Genomic DNA, 18,257 nt, shown 5'->3' on the forward strand with positions numbered 1-18,257 from the left:
ATCGTTGTACAACCCAGTCACTCGTTTCCTAAAGGAAATTAGGCAAAGAGTTAGAAGGAAGCCAAGCAGCAACTCCTCAAACTCTGGATGCCCAGTGACATCCTTCAAACCGTCCCCGGTGACAAGTTGAGTAGCTATAGGCAAGTGCCACTGCTCTGGAAACAGCAGGCCCCGCCCCTAGTCTGCAGGGACAAGAGGATCAGTGGTAGCTTTGCAAATAAATGCCTGAACACTCACAGCCCAGAGGGACTGGGGACCCTCCAAAGCTGAGGCCTCAAATGCTGCCTGGCCTCAACCCCAGCCATTTGCCCCATTTCCCTGAGGGAGGGACAGGGCTAAGATAAGATCCTTATCCCCAGGGAAGCTGAAAGCCAGACTATGGGTCTCGGGGCTTCAATGGGCCAGCTAGTGTAGCTGTGCTGAGTGACAGAGCCCTGGTTGCTGCCCAAGGGCATGTGGAATGGCTGGACCTTAATTATCCTGACTGACTTGTGTTTGATCACATCAGGACTTCCCGGCAGCCCTGGCAGACCAGGGACTCGAGGTAAGTGATTTTCCAGATAAAATATTCTTTCCAGTGGCCATATGTGCGCAAGGGAGGGAGTGACAGGCGGGCCGTCCTTCTCTGACCACAGCCTGGACCAACAGTGGCATCTAGTGGCTCCAGCAGAAGGCTGAGGTGGGAAGCCCAGGGATCTAAGCTGAGAAACCAGGTCCTGGGTTCTCAGCGACTCCATTCCCAAACCGAAGCCTCCATTTCATGGCTATAGGCCATTTGGCAGGAAGATGAAGAAGGGTGCTGTATCCCCAAAGCTTCTCATCAGCTGATTTGCCTCCCTTTCCAGTGACAAGTTGGGCCAAGGAGTTTTTTTCAGGATAAATAAATATAACCCTAAAATGATGGAAGTATGGTGTGCATACTTCCCAAGGCAGACATAACTCTGGGCCTGTGGGTTGTTCAGGGATGGTGCCTTCCATGAGGCCGAGTAGGTTTGCAGGAACTCTGCCCTTCTGTGACTTCTTGCCCATGGGGATTTCAGACATGTCCCTGGACAAGATGCACAGGAAGGGACGTCACCAGTGACTGGACTGTATTCCAATAAAACAAACTCAAGTGCTTTCTCCTAACTTGACCTCACCCCCCCCACACACACACACACCTGGATTTGGTGTGCAAAGGTCATCAAAGTCTTGCCTGTCCTTTTATTGTTCACAGAACTTCAGAAAGGGAAAGAGTCCTCTCAAGGACGCTCAGTTGAGAGGCTTATGGGACTGAGTACAGGGGGTCAAACCTAGGACGTCTGCATGCTAGGCAAGCGCCCTACCACTGAGCCACATGCCTAGGCCTGAGGAGCTTTTCTACGTTCTGCTCCACTCCCTTCCCCTCCCCAAGCCATCCATGGGCTATCAGTGAGAGGCACACCGCCCCCGTGAATCTGTTTGCAGACATACGAATTCCATACTCTCTTCTGAAAGTCCTTCACTCACATTTGCATTCCCAGCACCAGAGACGCATGGCAGAGAAGAACTGGGAACCGTTTTGTAACTCGGGATTTCTCAGCTTACTAACAGCAGAGCCCCTTTCAGGCTGCCCAGCCCCCCTCACTAAGCCCAAGGAACTAGAACCCTGAGTAGCACTCGGGGACTCTCTCACTCTGCCTCCTGGGCTCACAGCCTCTGTTCTTTGACCTTTGGGCAATTCTCAGGGAGAGAAGAGGCCATGGCATGATGCTCTCGTCATCCCTTCAGAGTGAGCATTCCCAACCTCCCCCATGAAGCCCAACCTGGGAGAGAAGACAGATACTCAAGCCCGAGAGATTGCACTCAGTGCGTCCCGCAGGCCTCCTTCCATTTCTTAAAATGCCGTCAGCTGGAAAATGAGAGGCCCCCAAGTACCTCCAGTGTAGTCAGAGACGCCTTGAAAGTGACTTACTGAGCGTCTAACCTTCCATCTGACCACTCTCCTCCTTGGCTTCCCCCAGGAGAACCCGGAGCTCCAGGAAGAGTCATGACTTCAGGTAGGCAAGCTGGGAGAGATGGTCCCTGTGTTCTCTATGTGTGGCACGTGACCTGCATCTGCCTTGACATCCTCTGAGAAACACCAGTGGGCAGGCAGGTGCTGGGGTGGGATGTGGCTGTGGCTGTTGAGTCTGGATCAGCAGGTAGGGCAAGAGGGAATTAGTGAGGAGAGGCAGCGATGTTGGCTTGGCCAGCCTAGCTGGCCCGCAGCCTGCTGGGGTTGCCGGGACCTCTGAGCAGGAATGGTGGGGCTCAGCACTCCATGTACTTTGTGTTTTCAGGGGAATTATCCACAGTCACTGCCCCAGGGCCCCCAGGACCTCCTGGTGCCATGGGACCCCCCGGACCTCCAGGGACCCCAGGTCAGTCCATTTTCTTGCTTTTCCCAATCAACAGCAGGCTGTGGTTGCATTGGACCATGTTTGGCCATGTTTGCTCTGATCCTGAAACTAGGGACAGGAAGCAGGAGTAGGGAAGGTCTGGGAAAGCCAAGCCCCTGGACAGGGAGAGGGGCCCCTCATCCTGCTCCATGGCACAGGAGACCAGCGCCGCCCTCAGCATGTACAGATAGGAAAGCTGGCAAGAATGGGCCAACGACTTCCTGAAGGTCACACAGCCAACTCGCTACAGGACTCAGCCCAATTGCTTTGCCTCTAGAGCCTGCAAAAGTCAGAATAAAGGCTGGGAATATGGCCTAGTGGCAAGAGTGCTTGCCTCTTACACATGAAGTTCTCGGTTCGATTCCCCAGCACCACATATATGGAAAATGGCCAGAAGGGGTGCTGTGGCTCAGGTGGCAGAGTGCTAGCCTTGAGCGAGAAGAAGCCAGGGACAGTGCTCAGGCCCTGAGTCCAAGGCCCAGGACTGGCCAAAAAAAAAAAAAAGTCAGAATAAAGGTCCCTTGGATCCTTTGTTTCTTCTTAGAAATGATAATATGCGGGGCTGGGGATATGGCCTACTGGCAAGAGAGCTTGCCTCGTATACATGAGGCCCTGGGTTCGATTCCCCAGCACCACATATACAGAAAACGGCCAGAAGTGGCGCTGTGGCTCAAGTGGCAGAGTGCTAGCCTTGAGCAAAAGGAAGCCAGGGACAGTGCTCAGGCCCTGAGTCCAAGGCCCAGGACTGGCCAAAAAAAAAGAAAAGAAAATGATAATATGCATTCAGGATAACATATTGCAACATATTGGTCAGGATAATCAGTATCTCCAAAATCATCTAACAACATGCAATGGTTTCAAAAATCTCAAGATTTTTGATGAGAGTTGTAAACAACTATAGTAATTATTTAAAGAAGCAAGACAGTGAATGGTGTGTGCTTTGTGGTTGAAGCTATATTCTTACAAGAGGTTAAAAAAAAGTTGGAAGGAAATAAAATGCTCAGAAGTTAAAGAATTATGAACAAATATATTTCTTCTTTGTCCAAAGTACCTATAAATATTCTTAATCATTGAAACTATTTATGCTCAAATGAAGTGCACGAGTTCACACAGTCAATGCAAGTAGGTAGCAGCCTTCACAAAGCTCCATGGAGAGGGAATGTCAAGTTGGGGTCGGGTGGGGGGAACTTGGGGGCCCTCCTGCCATGAGTGACAGCAACAGAGAGCACAGCACTGCCCTGTACCTGCAGAGATGGCTCTCACAGACCTGGTCTCAAGCTACTTATTGGACTCGGTCTAAGCAAGTCCACCCTCCAGGCTGCTGGAGTTGCATGTGTCCTCAGGCACAGCTCTTTCTGTGAGCCTGGAGGTGTGACTTAGGCTTCTTTTCTCCATCCTCATTTCCAGGCCCTGCTGGCCCCGCTGGTCTCCCAGGACAGCAAGGTATGCAATGCATGAGAAGAACGTGGGCTACTCCCAGACAGGAGCGCTTTCCTCTTGGGCAGGGGTTGCAACCCTGTGCTGGAGACAAAGGGAGAGATGGATGTTTAGGAACAGGAGGGGAAAGGCCCAAGGGCTCTTCACCAGGGCTCTTGCGGCCTCAGTTGGGAGCGGAGCCATCTCTTCTCAGCCCTTTCCTGTTCCTGAGAGATCAACTGAGGTTCTGTGACCCATGGTCCAGGTTCAGGTGGGCTATTTCCCTAGCCTCTTGCCTTTTTTTTTTTTAAACTCTGGGGCTTGGGCACTGTCCCTGAGCCCCATTTTTTTTGGGGGGGGTGTGGCCAGTCCTGGGCCTTGGACTCAGGGCCTGAGCACTGTCCCAGGCTTCTTTTTGCTCAAGGCTAGCACACTGCCACTTGAGCCACAGCGCCACTTCTGGCCATTTTCTATATATGTGGTGCTGGGGAATTGAACCCAGGGCTTCATGAATATGAGGCAAGCACTCTTGCCACTAGGCCATATTCCCATCCCAGCCTCTTGCATCTTCTGACAGACCCTGATAATCATGCATTGTCCAGTGATTTATCAGGAAAGCAATCAGAACCAGGCACTGATGGCTCAAGTCTGTAATCCTAGCTGTTGAGAAGGCTGAGATCTGAGAATCACAGTTCAAAGCCAGTCTGAGCAGGAAGGTCCGTGAAACTCTTCCCTCGAATTAACAACCTAAAAACTGGAATTGGAGCTGTGGCTCAAAGATAGAGCACTAGCCTTGAGCAAAAAAGCTCAGGGACAGTGCCCAGGCCCTGAGTTATAGCCCATGATAATTTTTTAAAGCAACCAGAGCCAGACACTGGTGGCTCACACCTGGAACCATAGCTACTCAGGAAGCTGAGATCTAAGTATCACTGTTGGACAAAGCCAATCCAGGTGGAGAAGCCTGAGACTCTTATGTCCAATTAACTAGCAAAAAGCTAGATGTGGAGCTGCAGTTCAAATGGTAAAGTACTAGCTAGTCTTGAGCAAAAATGCTAAGGGACAATTCTTAGGTCCTGAATTCAAGTCCCAGTAAAGACGCACATGTGCATACATGCATGCGCACGTGGGCATGCATGCGTGCACATGTGCACACACACACACACACACTCACTATCAGGCTCACAGAAAACTGGCAAAAATCTTCCTAGGAAGTCTTCTGCCACAGGCACTGAGCCTACTGTCAAGACCCTGGCTGTGTTCACCTTCATTTGACCCACCCAGCCTCCTCCAGCACCCCTTTTTCCAGACCATGTACCATTTCTAGGCCTCACCTTGCCTCAGCTGAGTGGTGAGAGGCCTCTCAGGCTCTACTCCTAGCCCCCTGGCCCTCTCCAAAGGGGAAGCAGGAGCCCACGGCAGCTGGCCGTGCCCAGCCTAACTCCACATGCACCCCACAGGTCCACGAGGTGAGCCAGGAGTTGCTGGTGAATCCTTCCTGAGCAGTGGCAGCTCCATCTCCGAGATCCTCTCCACCCGTGAGTGCCTCCATTGTCCAGAGCAGGTGGGAGATGGCGGTGTGCTCAGACCTGGGCAGCTTCCACAGTGAGTTGTCACAGTGCCCAGTGTGCCTGTGACCAGCCCCACGCACAGCTGTGGAGGCCGAGGAGAACCACAAGGTGGGCCTGGAATGGGAAGCTCAGTGGCCAGGATGGGACAGCTGTCCTAGAGAGGCTCTGGGGCTCCAGGGGGACCTGGGTCAGGCCAGGCCTTGGAACTGGCCATTTCCCACTCAAAGCAAAACGCAAGCAACCATAAGAGTCTCAACTACAGGCCTAGCCTGAGAAGGCTGCACCATTATGTCACAGAGCCCTTTCTAGAGCCCTAGAGCAGGTAGCTAGACCTTCTCCCTGGATCCATGGAATGCCAAACAGCTAAAATGGCGGCCAGCCCTGGCCAGGCCTTCCTGGTGTGCTCGAATTGTTGGGAGCTCAGCATTCAGTGACATCACACTGAGTCTTCCCAGCACTCCAGGGTCTCACTGACCCTGATTTACCAACGAGGAAATGGAGGCCAGGACAGGTTGAGAAGTTGCCCAAAGTCACCAGCTAGATGCGCAGAAGCAAGGACTTGAACACAGGTTGTCTGACAGGGACGCCCATGTGTCTACCCATCAGTCCATACCCACATGAGCTGCCAGAGAGTTTGCAGCGCCCCCCCCCCGGCCAGGAGTGAGCACCTTGGTAGATGGAGTCCTGAAAGGTCCTGTGTCATAGTCCAGGGCCGGTCCCTGGGTGTGAGCGTGGCCCCGAGTCGGAGACTGACGATCCCAAGAGGTGAGAAGCATGGCAAAGAATAGCCTCGTCAGAGTTTCTCTCATTTCTGTGTTTTCTTCTCTCTACAGAAGGCCTTGACTTACGAGGTCCCCCAGGCCCACCTGGACCACGAGGACCACCAGGTGAGCATCTCAGGGACTTGGGGCGATAGACACTCTCAAGACCCAGGGATTCAAGGCACTCAGCCAAGAAACCTAGATCTTGCTCTCAGGAGTGAACCTGCTTCCTAAGTTCAGTCTTTTCTCTTCCTCACTTGCTTCTGCAGGGCCTTCCATCCCAGGCCCCCCAGGACCCCGAGGCCCCCCAGGTGAGAGCTGAGCTCCGTGCTGAGAGGGAGGGAAGGAGAAAGGAGGTGGGAGGCACTGGGACTCAGAGCCTGGGATGGCTCTTAGGGAAGAGCTTTGTGCCTCCCCCTGGGCACACAGCTTCTGGATTACCTCCTGGCACTCGTGAGTCTTGGGGTTTCTCCTCCTAGGGGAAGGCGTACCTGGCCCACCAGGCCCTCGGGGATCTATCTTGGCTGACTCAGGTAATGTTGTGGTACCAAGTCACATCTGTTCACCATTTTGACCAAGCTCTGGCGCGAGTGTCTTCCTTCTGACCTCCCACTGCTGGTGTGTCTATATAATCTTCCTGACACTTGCCACATAGGCGGGGGGGGGGGGGGGACGGGGAATAACCCATGCCAGTGCAAACACTCTAGTAGCCTGGCATGAGGGAAGGAGCCAGCTCTGTCCCTTGCCGAATTTCCAGGGTGAGTTGGGAGGTTCCTGTATGCCAGGAGCCCAGGACTGGTAAAGTAGGCCGGACATAAGCCCATGAGATGGTATGAGTGCTAGCAGCATCACAAAAGCTTATGGAAAGAACTTGAGAGCAAATATTAGAAAGGACCTTTTCACTTACTTGTCATCTTCCATGATAGATCCCTCCATCCATCTATCTTTCCATCCTTCCATTCATCTCTCCACCCTTCCATCTTTTTGTTCATTCAGCCATTAATTTGTATATTCAAATGACCAGCCATACTAACTTCCAAATATTTGTATATGGCTCCATCTTATAGCCATCCAGCCAGCCAACTGATAAAATGTTGACTGAGCACCTACAATGTGCTAGGTAATATTTCCTTAGACATATCACTGTATCCACAGTCAAACTACTCTTTCTTCTGCAGAAACCGTCTTCTCTGGACCTCCAGGCCCACCCGGCCCCCCAGGCCCTAAGGGAGACCAAGGTGAGCATAAAGTCTTAGGAATCCCAGCGGCTGATACGTGTCCCCTGCTTATCCATCCCTGTTTCCATGGGCCCCGTATAGCCCCAATATCCAGTTATTAGTATCTCACAGCTCTCTACCTCCTTCCTTCAGGCCCCCCAGGTCCCCGAGGACACCAAGGTATGTAGAGTTGATATCAGACACAACCTGAGGTAGGGCCAAGGCAGAAAGAGCCGACTGTCAAGGGCTTATTGAAAGTCCTTTTGGTCCTCATGAGCAAAAGTAGATCAGAGTGTCTCTGTGAATGGCCTAGTAGTTATGCTTATTGTACAGGTGTGCGTGTAATACAGGTGTGGGCAGTGTATAAGAATGTGGATAGTGTGGGTATGTATGCCATGTCAGTGTGTGTTCAGTGTTAGTGTCTGTATACAATGTGAGTATGTAGTAGGCTCTCCCCAAAGGAGGATGCAGACCCAACAATCTAGGCCCTGAGGAGCCTCAGAAGAGGAGATTGGGGTGGGGGTGGGGGGTCAAGGAAGAAAGTGAGACTGAATGTCCTTCTCCCCGTCCCTCAGGTGAACAAGGCCTCCCAGGGTTCTCAACCTCTGGTAAGTGTGGAACTCCTTCCCCACCCCGGCTCTAGCCAGAGCCTCTCCAAGGCTTGGCTAACTGCACTGTCTATGCTACTGATTTCTAGATGCTGGTTCTTTTGGATTCAACATGCAGGGACCCCCAGGCCCACCTGGCCCCCAGGGACCCAAAGGTGACAAAGGTCAGTGAAGGAGTAGCTAAAAAGGTGGTGAGGACTGAGTCTAGCCTGACCCCCAAGGCACCCTGAATGGAGTGCTTATTTGTGTGCAAGGCTTGGGAGAAAGAAGAGGCAGAACAAAGAACAGGCTGGAAGGAGACAGGGACCCAGAGAAAGTCTCTGCCCAAAGGGAGCTAGCTGATGGTGCCATTATACAAAGAAGACGAGGGGACGTAGGATAATCACAACCACAGGGAAGACTGCCTGAAAGAGGGTGCCAGCAGGGCTACTTGGTTTGTGTTGCAGGTGACCCTGGTATCCCGGGGACTCCTGGCTTCTCCCGTGGTCCATCTCGAGGTAAGAACAAAGTGCTCCCCCCCCCCCCCCCGCTTCATATGAGAAAATCCATCTGTCTGTTCTCTTGTCCATGATTCCGTCCTCCTCCAGGGATGGGGGCTCGTGTTTAGGAGGTTACAAGCTGGGGGGAGGGGAGGAAGGACCCATGCATTTCTAAAGAGAACTAGCTATGCCAAGGGGCCTCTGATGAGCAGAGAGCAGACCCTGGGAACTAGGCACAGCCAGGCAGGAGAAGACTCCGTGAAGCGCTGAGCAGATGGCTGAAGGCAAAGCGAGGCTTGGCCTGGACCAGCTCCCATTCCCATGCTCTTCGTCCATGGGGCTCCTCTCTTGGCCACTGTTCTACTTTCTCCACTGAGAAAGCCTCTTCTCCTCAAACTGGGGGTGCAATGCCTGAGTCTGGGCCTAGGGTGGGGAACCAACACAGGGTACTCTGTCTTCCCTACAGAAGAGTCTTCAAACACCATGTATGTTCAGGGCCCTCCTGGCCCACCGGGGCCTCCTGGGCTCCCAGGCTCCCTCAGCGCCTCTGGCCAAGATATTCAGCAATACATCTTGGAATACATGCAGAGTGAGTGGCCTGATTCCTCCAGCCTTGGGGCTAGGGGAGGTCAAAGGGGAGGAAAGAAAGAAGGGGACAGAGGGAGGAGACTGGGTGGGTGGGCATATAGTAGGGGAGCCATCCATCCACTGATGCTGAGATCTGCCCCCTCGCCCCCCCCCCCAATGGAGCACTGCCTACAACACCGCTGACCACACACAAAGCCTCATCCTTACCCATATACTCACATAGCTGCACCTCACTCCTATCCTCATGGCGGGGGGGTGGGGAGCGGGGGAGCGGGCAGTGATTTGTCAAATGGATGGTTGACAGGAGTCCATACCCCTGGGAACCATCTGACCCAGCACAGACTTCTTCTACCTTAGTTTCTCTTCAGTAACAAGGGAGTCTAAGCAGGGTGGAGCAGGTTTTAATTACATGTTGTAAGTCACCTCTATGACCCTTGGGGACGTGATCCTTTTGGGGACAGGCTTAACTGCTTCATTTGTTTGGCTGGCAGGTGACAGGATTAGGTCTTATCTATCCGGGGTTCAGGGTCCTGCAGGCCCGCCAGGGCCCCCAGGGCCTGTCACCACCATCACAGGAGAGACTTTCGACTATTCCCAGCTGGCCAGCCACGTCTTGAGCTACTTGCGGAGTAAGCCTGCCCCACACCCTGCCCTCTGCCTTCTTCCTTCTAAGGGGCCACTCTTGTTCCCCCAGCCCCAGTTCTCCACCCGCTGCTTGCTCTGCCCTCCTCCTGAATATAGCTTTTAACTCTGCACTCACTAGAGTTAGCTTGCTGGGACCAGCTTCAGCAAGGATCGGTCCAGGTGGAGAAGGGAGGCCACACCTCCCCTAGCAACCAATTGAGCAATGGGTCCCCCCATTTCAGTTACTGGGCCCGCTCTGTGTATGCAGAGATCCCTCCGCTTGGCAGAATCTGGTGGGAGTTAGCTAACACATGTTCTGTAGAAATAAGTCATGTTTCTAACCAAAATAGCAACAACATCTTTGGACCTTTCCCTGTTTCCAACAAGCCTATAGTGTCCCATTCATTCACTCCCCTCAAAGAGAAGTGACTCACTGATGGATCCTTCAGACTGCTTTCAGAGGCTCTGCTTCTGCACCAGGGCGGTAACATGCCATCTTCTTCCCCCAGGTTCAGGCTTCAGCCTGTCCTCATCATCCATTTCTTCTGAAGACATCCTGGCTGTGCTGCAGCGTGAGTCACTTGGGGTGGGCTGAGGGTGGGACTTCCCAACCTCACTTGTCAGAAACCCTTAATCCTCAGCTGAGCTTGAAGAGGGCTGCAAACTTGAGTCAGTCCTACTCACTAAGTTACAAAGGAACAGGAAAGAGGACATTCTGCTGTCCCCAGAGTGCAAGCAAGCAGTGCTGCAGGCACCTTCAGGGGGCAGGCACCTTCGGGGAGTGTGGTGATTGCTTCTGACCAGTATGGGCCTGAGAACCCAGAAACCAATTACAATGTGGGAGTCTGGCCACGCAGGGGACCAGGCGGGGGCTGGGCTGTGTGAGGCACGCCCCAGGCTGGATCTGCACTGGTGCCTCCTGTCCTTTCCAGGGGATGAGGTGCGACAGTACCTGCGTCAGTTCCTGATGGGTCCTCAGGGTCCCCCGGGACCACCAGGAGTTGGTGGCGATGGATCCTTCCAGCCCTTGGACTACGCAGAGCTGAGTAACCGCATTCTCAGCTACATGTCAAGTGAGTGCCTGCCCGGCCTGCCTCAGGCAGTAGCAACATGGTGAAGGCCGTGGAATGAGGCCCTTCATCTCCAAGATGGCCTCTCCCGACCTTCTCCTGCCTAATTGTCCCAACCCTAGCAAAGAGAGTGACCCTAGAACCGCTCAACCCTGTGGCCCCAGGGCAGATCCAAGAGTGTGGCTAGTCAAAATGACTAGCCTGAGGGGTTTGTGCTCTCTCTCTCTCTCTCTCTCTCTCTCTCTCTCTCTCTCTCTCTCTCTCTCTCTCTCTCTCTCAAGGATGCCTATGGGCAGTGTTGACCTGCATTCTTTTCAATGATCTCCCTTGCTGACATTGTCTGGAACTGCATCATCTCAATCCTCATTGCCTCTTTCTCTGCTACTCCCCCCTTTCCTTCCTCAGATTCCTCTGCTGTCCAGATTGCTGGGTCTGACTTCCTCCCTGACAGGGGTTTTACATCCACTCTCCTCTGCCTAATGGGAGTCATTTATAACTTGGACCTTGTTCCCCAGGTAGTGGCATCAGCATTGGGCTTCCTGGCCCCCCAGGCCCCCCTGGCTTGCCAGGAACAAGCTATGAGGATCTCCTCTCTTTGCTCCGAGGTAAGGCCAAGTAGGGGCCATCTGTCCAGTTGGTTTGGAACAAAGCAGAGCCCTCAGTCCAGGCAGAGACTGACTCCTTGCTCTCCCTTGGTGCCTCAGGGTCTGAATACAGAGGCATCATTGGACCCCCAGGTCCCCCTGGACCACCCGGGATCCCAGGCAATGCATGGTCTAGCATCAGCGTGGAGGACCTCTCATCTTACTTACACAGTGAGGCGCCGCGGAGCTGGATGGGGAGGCTAGAGGGCATAGCCACAAAGTGCGGATCCATTTGCCAATCACCAAGTAGACCTGGAACAAGTACAGGGCTAGGGCTAAGGCCCTAGAGAAGGCCCTCAGCCTTGCAGTTGCCCGAGAGCACCCCTTCCCCGCCATTGCAGTCCTTGGTGAACTCGCTCAAGGTCAACCCCAGGGTGCCAGTGCCCGTCCTCGGTGCAGGTCAAGGAAGGGACTGGAGCTGAATGACTTGGGGTGGATCAATTGGGAACAGCCATTCCTAGAAGATGCCAGAAAGAGGGCTGTTCTAGGGAAGACCCCATATCCAGGAGGCCCAGCCATATCCCCCTTCCCATGCCCTGTCATTGTGTCCAGGAGGGGCCCAAGGCCTGGTCTGAGGCCTGGCTGAGAATTCATCTTTCTTCACACATGACGCCAGCCACCTCTTTGCTTTCTCTCCCGCTCAGCGGCTGGCTTGTCACTCATCCCGGGCCCTCCAGGTCCTCCTGGGCCCCCAGGTCCTCGAGGGCCCCAGGGCGTTTCAGGAGCTCTGACCAACTATGCAGCAGAAAACAGCGACAGCTTCCGCAGTGAACTGATCAGCTACCTCACAAGTAGGTGTCCCTGAGGTTGGGGTCCCCCATCCCTGTCCCAAGACTTTGCTGGAGGCAAACACATGAGAGCCCTTCATCAGGGTACACCCAGTTTCTTTCCTCACCAGCATCCTCCAGTCATGTCAAAGACCCTGAAGTTCACGTCCAGTCACTGAGGAGTAGAGACCCGAGGAGAGACCCTCTAGCTCCTAAGTCTTTCTGTCCACCAATATCTGAGCTCCTGCTCAAGCAAGTTCCTATCCCACAGGTCCTGACGTGCGCAGCTTCATCGTGGGTCCCCCAGGCCCGCCCGGGCCACAGGGTCCACCGGGAGACAGCCGCCTAGCGCCACGGGAGGACACCTATGGTTGGGGGAGCAGCTCCTCCGTCAGACGGGGTGGCTCCTACGGTTCATTGGGCGGAGCGAACGGAGGCTCCCTAGGTGAAGGTGGAGCCTTTGGTGCTGGAGATGGAGGTCCATACGGCACTGACATCGGTCCAGGCGGAGGCTATGGGGCTGGCTTCACTGGAGACCTGGACTACAATGAGCTGGCTGTGCGGGTGTCGGAGAGCTTGCAGCGTACGTAGACACATAAGCCTGGATGAGGCGAGCATGCGTGCCTCTTGGCACAGAGGCCCGTGCAAGGCCTATCCTCATTCCCAAGCATTTCAGTGCAACAGGCCCCACCCAGGTTCTCAATTTCTCCAAAACCTCACCAGTTTGGGTCTCCAAAGATCCCTTATGACCATGATGGCTTTCTGGTGGGGCTCGGAGCAAGTTAGCCAAGAGGTCCTTCCTCTCTGTAGATATGAGCATGATCATGCAGTCCAGGGGTCTTTTTTTTTTGGCCAGTCCTGGGGCTTGGACTCAGGGCCTGAGCACTGTCCCTGGCTTCTTTTTGCTCAAGGCTAGCACTCTGCCGCTTGAGCCACAGTGCCACTTCTGGCCATTTTCTGTATATGTGGTGCTGGGGAATCGAACCCAGGGCCTCATGTATATGAGGCAGGCACTCTTGCCACTAGGCCATATCCCCAGCCCCAGTCCAGGGGTCTTTGAGGAACGCCCACAGCTCATGGTGGCTTGGACCAGCCACCCGAGGGGATAGAAAGGGAGTCTTCGGGACTTCTGCCTTGTGGCAGCTTTGTCCAGTTTAACTTTGAGAGTATTCTGTGGACAGCGCCAAGTAACCCCGGGCTCCGGGCCTCCACTCTGGTGTTCTGCAGGTCAGGGTCTACTGCAAGGACTGGCCTACACTGTCCAGGGCCCACCCGGCCAGCCTGGGCCCCAGGGTCCCCCTGGCATCAGCAAGGTCTTCTCTGCCTACAGCAACGTGACGGAGGACCTCATGAGCTTCTTCCGAAGTAAGCACATCCCCACCGCTTGCCCACAGCCGCTGACTCACCAAGACTCCATGCATATCTGAGATGCTGAAAAACGGCATCATGTCCACTCCATTTCCTCTGACAAACCCAAACTCCATCACTATCTTAGAATCCGTCACTTGGAATCAATCACTCGACCTCTCAAGCCTCAGGCCATCTCCAGTCTAAGGCCAGGTTTTTTCCCTTGCAGCCTATGGAGCTATTCCAGGGCCACCAGGGCAGAAGGGAGAGGTGGGCGTACCAGGACCCAAAGGTAAGTGATGGCAGGGAGACAGCTACCAGGACTCCATGAAAGGACAACCTCTTGCTGAGAAGCAGCCCCTTGCCGGTGCCACATTCGGGTCCCCCACTCAGGTCATCCCTCCCTCTGTTCCTCTAGGTGACAGGGGTCCTGCTGGACCACGAGGCATTCCTGGGCCACCTGGTCCTCAAGGGCCCAAGGGAGAGAAAGGAGACAAAGGTAAGAGCTGGTGCTGTGCAGCCCTAAGGGGCCCTAGACAGAAAGTGATCTCCCACCCCACCCCAAGGCAAACCTGAGAAATTCAGGCAAACGCCAAAGCAAAAGCTGCCAAGGATGTAATTTGCATAACAATCACACTAGCAGCTAGAGTTAACCTGTTTAAGTAAATTATTTCACAAATGATTTAATTTTTGAAACCACCTTAGCTGTAGTCACAGTGGTTATAACTGCTCATTAAGTCCCACAGTTCATAAAACTTATTTTTTATCAGTCATGGGGCTTGAACTCAGGGCCTAGGCACTGTCCCTGAGCTCTTTTGCCCAAGGCTAGCGCTCCACCACTTTAAGCCGTAGTGCTACTTCCAGTTTTCTGGTGGTTCATTGGAGTAGCACCGACTTTCCTGCCTGGGCTGGCTTTGAACTTCCTCAAATCTCAGCTTCCTCACCAACTAGGATTACAGGCCTGAGCCACTAGCAGCCAAACATAAAACATTTCTAATTTCTATTCATCTAACTTTCAGGTGACCAAGTCTATGTGGGGCGGAGGAGGAGAAGTATCGCCACCAAGCCATGAAGCTGGGCTGTCCCCTGGACCAGTTCTTGCAATACCTATGGGCACCTATGTCCGATTCTCTCCACCATGAAAGGTGGAGTCTCTGTCCTACTGAGACAAATGGTCACATAGCAAGGCTTGGGTCTGAACAAACCACAGTGAGAATGCAGTCCAACACACAATCTCACACAATCTCACTGGGTGGAACTTCAGAGCAGCTTCAACACCTTGGGATGGTTTACTTCTCTGCTATCTAGACCCCAGCTCCTTGTTCTTTAGCATTCAGGGAAGGCCCAGGCCCAAACTCACAAAGCCAGTGATAGCAAAGTTGGCTTGGGATTCCTGGAGCTTTGCCTAAAAATGAGCCCAGAAAATGGAGGGTGGGGATGGGGTGGCCTCTTGATGAGGCTGTACTCTGGTTTCAGTTGCAAGGTGGCACTCTCGGCCACTTCCTCCCGTTCACCCTGCATTCTCTAGTCAGTGAGAGAGTTGATAAAGAAGTGATCCTTGCACCTGAAGAAACCCGGAAATTCACTTCTCCCGTAGAAGTGATAGGGTTGCTAATAGTTATTTTATATATGCAGATTCCCACTTGCTTACAAATGTTTGATTGTAGCTATGAACTGTACCAATAGGTCCGTGCTAGAGTTTGTAGATATGTTATACTGAATTATGCTCAGCAAATAGGGCAAGCCAGGAAGAGGGAGAGAAGGAAATAGAATGTCTGATGCTAGGAAAGCTATCACCCTCTGATCCACACTTAGGAAATGGCATGGGGGCAGCTGGGTTTTTGCGCACTATTCACTGTCAAAAAAACATTTGTATGTGGTCTGTAAGATGAAAAGTCATTTCAATTGTAAAATTTCCAATTAAAGTGTTTTTTTCTTTTTTTTACTATGTTTAATGTGAACCATCTGAACTAAGTTAGTTTGCTGTTTGTTTTTTAAGAAAATATTCTGGGTTAGTTGGGTCTGATTCAAATACTGCTTATTACAAACACAAGAAAACAAAACTGGTCATATTTCAGAGCACTGCTCCTAGCATTTTAATTGGTAATATCTTTAAAGGCAGATTTTATCTGAAACTATTAACTCAACTTGGCCATATAATAAAGGATCTGAAAGTTTCCCATATGTTATTTGAAATAAATACATAAGGACTACATGAGCACCGAGATTATCTGCAACTGGGTTATTCGCTCCAGTGACTGACCCAGGAGCAAAGAAATTACAATTGCAGGCCAAATAATAGATGGACTATTAGAAGCCTTCTATTAAGGGAAAAAGTACAAATACTAAAGTAGTGAGGTCACTCAAAATGAAATCCAAAGAGGTATTTGTTAACTTGTTACAATTTGTGATCCTGATTGCTGGGTAAGAATTAAACATCTTCACTCTTCTAAAAGACTGAATTGTTTTTTATATGGTCCTTCCTGAGTATCTCATGTTATCACCCCAGAGAAAACACACAAGTCAGTCTACTCCATCAAACAGCTGCTAGCAGCAACAACCACTCAAGCACCAAACACGCCACCTGCCTGGTCTTCTGGTTCCACTTTTTTGTCTGGATAGTTGACCACTGTGAATCACTATGGGAATTTTTGAAAATGAGTTCAGTCTTCAGAAGTTAAAGCAACTTGGTTTACTAGCAAAAGTCTAACTAGTGTGGACAGGGAATGAATGTAAGGTGCCTTTTAAAGTTTTCCTGGAGAATTCACCAGTTTCAGACTAAGCATGGTGATATATCAATATAATTACAGCACTTGAAAGGCTGAGGCAGGAAGAGCAAAAGCTTGAGGCCAGCTTGGGATGCATTGTGACACCCTATCTCAAAAACACAAAACAAAATCAATTTCAAACAAAAGCTGAATTTACTTTTCCTTTTTAATAACTCTTACTTTGGAAGTCGAGTATTCCATCTTCTGTAATTATGGTTCTTTTCTTGATTAATCAGATCTAGAATTTTTTTCGTGGTCATTAGATTTACTTTACTAGGACACCCAAAAGTCTTGAAAGGGTTCTATATCCAAGTGAAAGAGTAAAAGTTCAACCTTTCTGTCTTCTCTGGACAAAACCTAGGAAGATGGACAGACTTGAGCAATGTCTTCAGCTGGATAGCAATGGATCTGACCCTCTTTTGTTTCACACACACACCCCTCCCAAGTCAAGAATGAGCTCAACAGTGCATTATGTGCTTCGATGAAAAAATGACATTGATGCCGCTCTCCAGCTAAGCTGAACATGTGCCAAATGATGCTACTGCCTGGTGTCTACTGAATCTTGTATGAACATATCAATGACAGATGACAAAAAGAAGCTATGTTAGCAGAAGTGAGATCATACAATTTATAACACTTGATACAAAAAAAATCTTTCCCAAAGGGTAAAAATGAAAAAAATAAATGGATATGCTTAAGGAGGCATTTGCATGCTGAAAGACATCCATCAGCATGTTAGCAACTTAAAGTAAGAGAGGATAGAGGGAGAGAGAAGGCTAGAAAATTAATAAAACAACCTGAGGATGGCAAGTTTGAAAATATGTAAGTAGAAAGCAAAGGAAGAGGTGACAATGTCCAAAAAAAAAAGTACTCATTATCTGACTTATGAAACTGTAACTCCTCTGCACATCACCTTTGTAATAACAATACATAAATAATAAAGAAAATATATAATGAGAACTGGGGATTAAGGGATGCTACAAAGTGTTCACATACAAAATAATTTAGTTTCAAAGACTGTCAATTTAAAAAAGGAAAACCGTATCCCAAAAATAGATTAAGAAATAACTTTATTTTTCATTTGTGAACCCCACGACTGAAAAGACAGATTGATCCCAAATAGACAAGAGGCATCAACTGAAACAGATTTCTTTCTGAAATTTCAGCTTGTGAACTTATTACACTGTAAAGGATCACATTTTAAGCTGCAGCCAACATTGAAAACTAATAAAACACTCCATTCCAAGCTTCACAGCAGAAATTTGAAAAGCTTATCAAAACCATGTCAGCCACAGAAGAGCAACAGTAGAAGCGTGGACTCTGGTGCCTTCAACATAAGAAAGTATCACCCAATTTCCTACAAAAGATCATTTTCTAGAAAAGAACTCATTTACTTACTCAGAAATCTATAGAACTGGAACTTTCTTCTTCCAATGCAGTTCTAAGCTGTTCTTTTAACCAATAATTCTAGATAATAATTTGGCCAAATTTAGCTTCTCAGAAGAATCTTTGCCATATAAGCACAGTGTGGAATGGGGGGAAATGTATATAGTTACAAGGGAACTGGAAAAGTACAAAAACAGTCATTTCTGAAACTTGCTGATGCTCAATAAATCAGAGACCCTCTATCAAAGAGGGTGTCATATGCCTGAGAGCTTTGTGCTTGAGGAAACAATACTTAAGAGGTAGCTCTGGTTCAGTTTATATTTAATTATAATTTCTTGTATACTGTCATAAGAAGGTTCCAAACAAAGTAAAAGCACTCTAAATTTCCTCCTTACCCACTCTATAGATTCACCATAAAAAGGGGTAAGAAAAGCTTAAGGGGACTCTACCTAGAATAGCAGCTAATTCAGCAATCCACAAATTGAGGATTGGCAGGACCAGGAAAGCCAGTCAATGCCCAATCACCTGTAGAGTAGGAACTTCAGAAATATAGAGGTCTGGTGTGCCCACAGATGCAGGGAAAAGAGGAGGGAACTGCTTAGGGTACACATATGG

The 18,257-nt window shown here is 50.6% G+C and overlaps 1 protein-coding gene across 1 annotated transcript in view; it reads left to right on the forward strand.

Annotated features, from left to right (window-relative positions):
* Positions 1–16,374, forward strand: part of Col17a1 (collagen type XVII alpha 1 chain) — a 50,927-nt gene extending 34,553 nt beyond the window's left edge. The window contains exons 33-57 of the mRNA XM_048338308.1: positions 509–544; positions 1,983–2,018; positions 2,301–2,381; positions 3,807–3,842; positions 5,273–5,350; positions 6,217–6,270; positions 6,414–6,455; positions 6,624–6,677; positions 7,323–7,382; positions 7,515–7,541; positions 7,937–7,969; positions 8,059–8,133; positions 8,416–8,466; positions 8,915–9,037; positions 9,528–9,665; positions 10,170–10,232; positions 10,593–10,733; positions 11,246–11,335; positions 11,435–11,545; positions 12,019–12,165; positions 12,413–12,724; positions 13,369–13,506; positions 13,718–13,780; positions 13,907–13,987; positions 14,508–16,374. Coding sequence (XP_048194265.1) covers positions 509–544; positions 1,983–2,018; positions 2,301–2,381; positions 3,807–3,842; positions 5,273–5,350; positions 6,217–6,270; positions 6,414–6,455; positions 6,624–6,677; positions 7,323–7,382; positions 7,515–7,541; positions 7,937–7,969; positions 8,059–8,133; positions 8,416–8,466; positions 8,915–9,037; positions 9,528–9,665; positions 10,170–10,232; positions 10,593–10,733; positions 11,246–11,335; positions 11,435–11,545; positions 12,019–12,165; positions 12,413–12,724; positions 13,369–13,506; positions 13,718–13,780; positions 13,907–13,987; positions 14,508–14,560 — 2,123 coding nt within the window. The 3' untranslated portion in view covers positions 14,561–16,374. The remainder of the gene's footprint in view (positions 1–508; positions 545–1,982; positions 2,019–2,300; positions 2,382–3,806; positions 3,843–5,272; positions 5,351–6,216; positions 6,271–6,413; positions 6,456–6,623; positions 6,678–7,322; positions 7,383–7,514; positions 7,542–7,936; positions 7,970–8,058; positions 8,134–8,415; positions 8,467–8,914; positions 9,038–9,527; positions 9,666–10,169; positions 10,233–10,592; positions 10,734–11,245; positions 11,336–11,434; positions 11,546–12,018; positions 12,166–12,412; positions 12,725–13,368; positions 13,507–13,717; positions 13,781–13,906; positions 13,988–14,507) is intronic.
* The last annotated feature ends 1,883 nt before the right edge of the window (positions 16,375–18,257 follow it).

This window comes from Perognathus longimembris, chromosome 2 (genome assembly GCF_023159225.1).
Source record: "Perognathus longimembris pacificus isolate PPM17 chromosome 2, ASM2315922v1, whole genome shotgun sequence".
Classification (NCBI taxonomy): domain Eukaryota; kingdom Metazoa; phylum Chordata; class Mammalia; order Rodentia; family Heteromyidae; genus Perognathus; species Perognathus longimembris.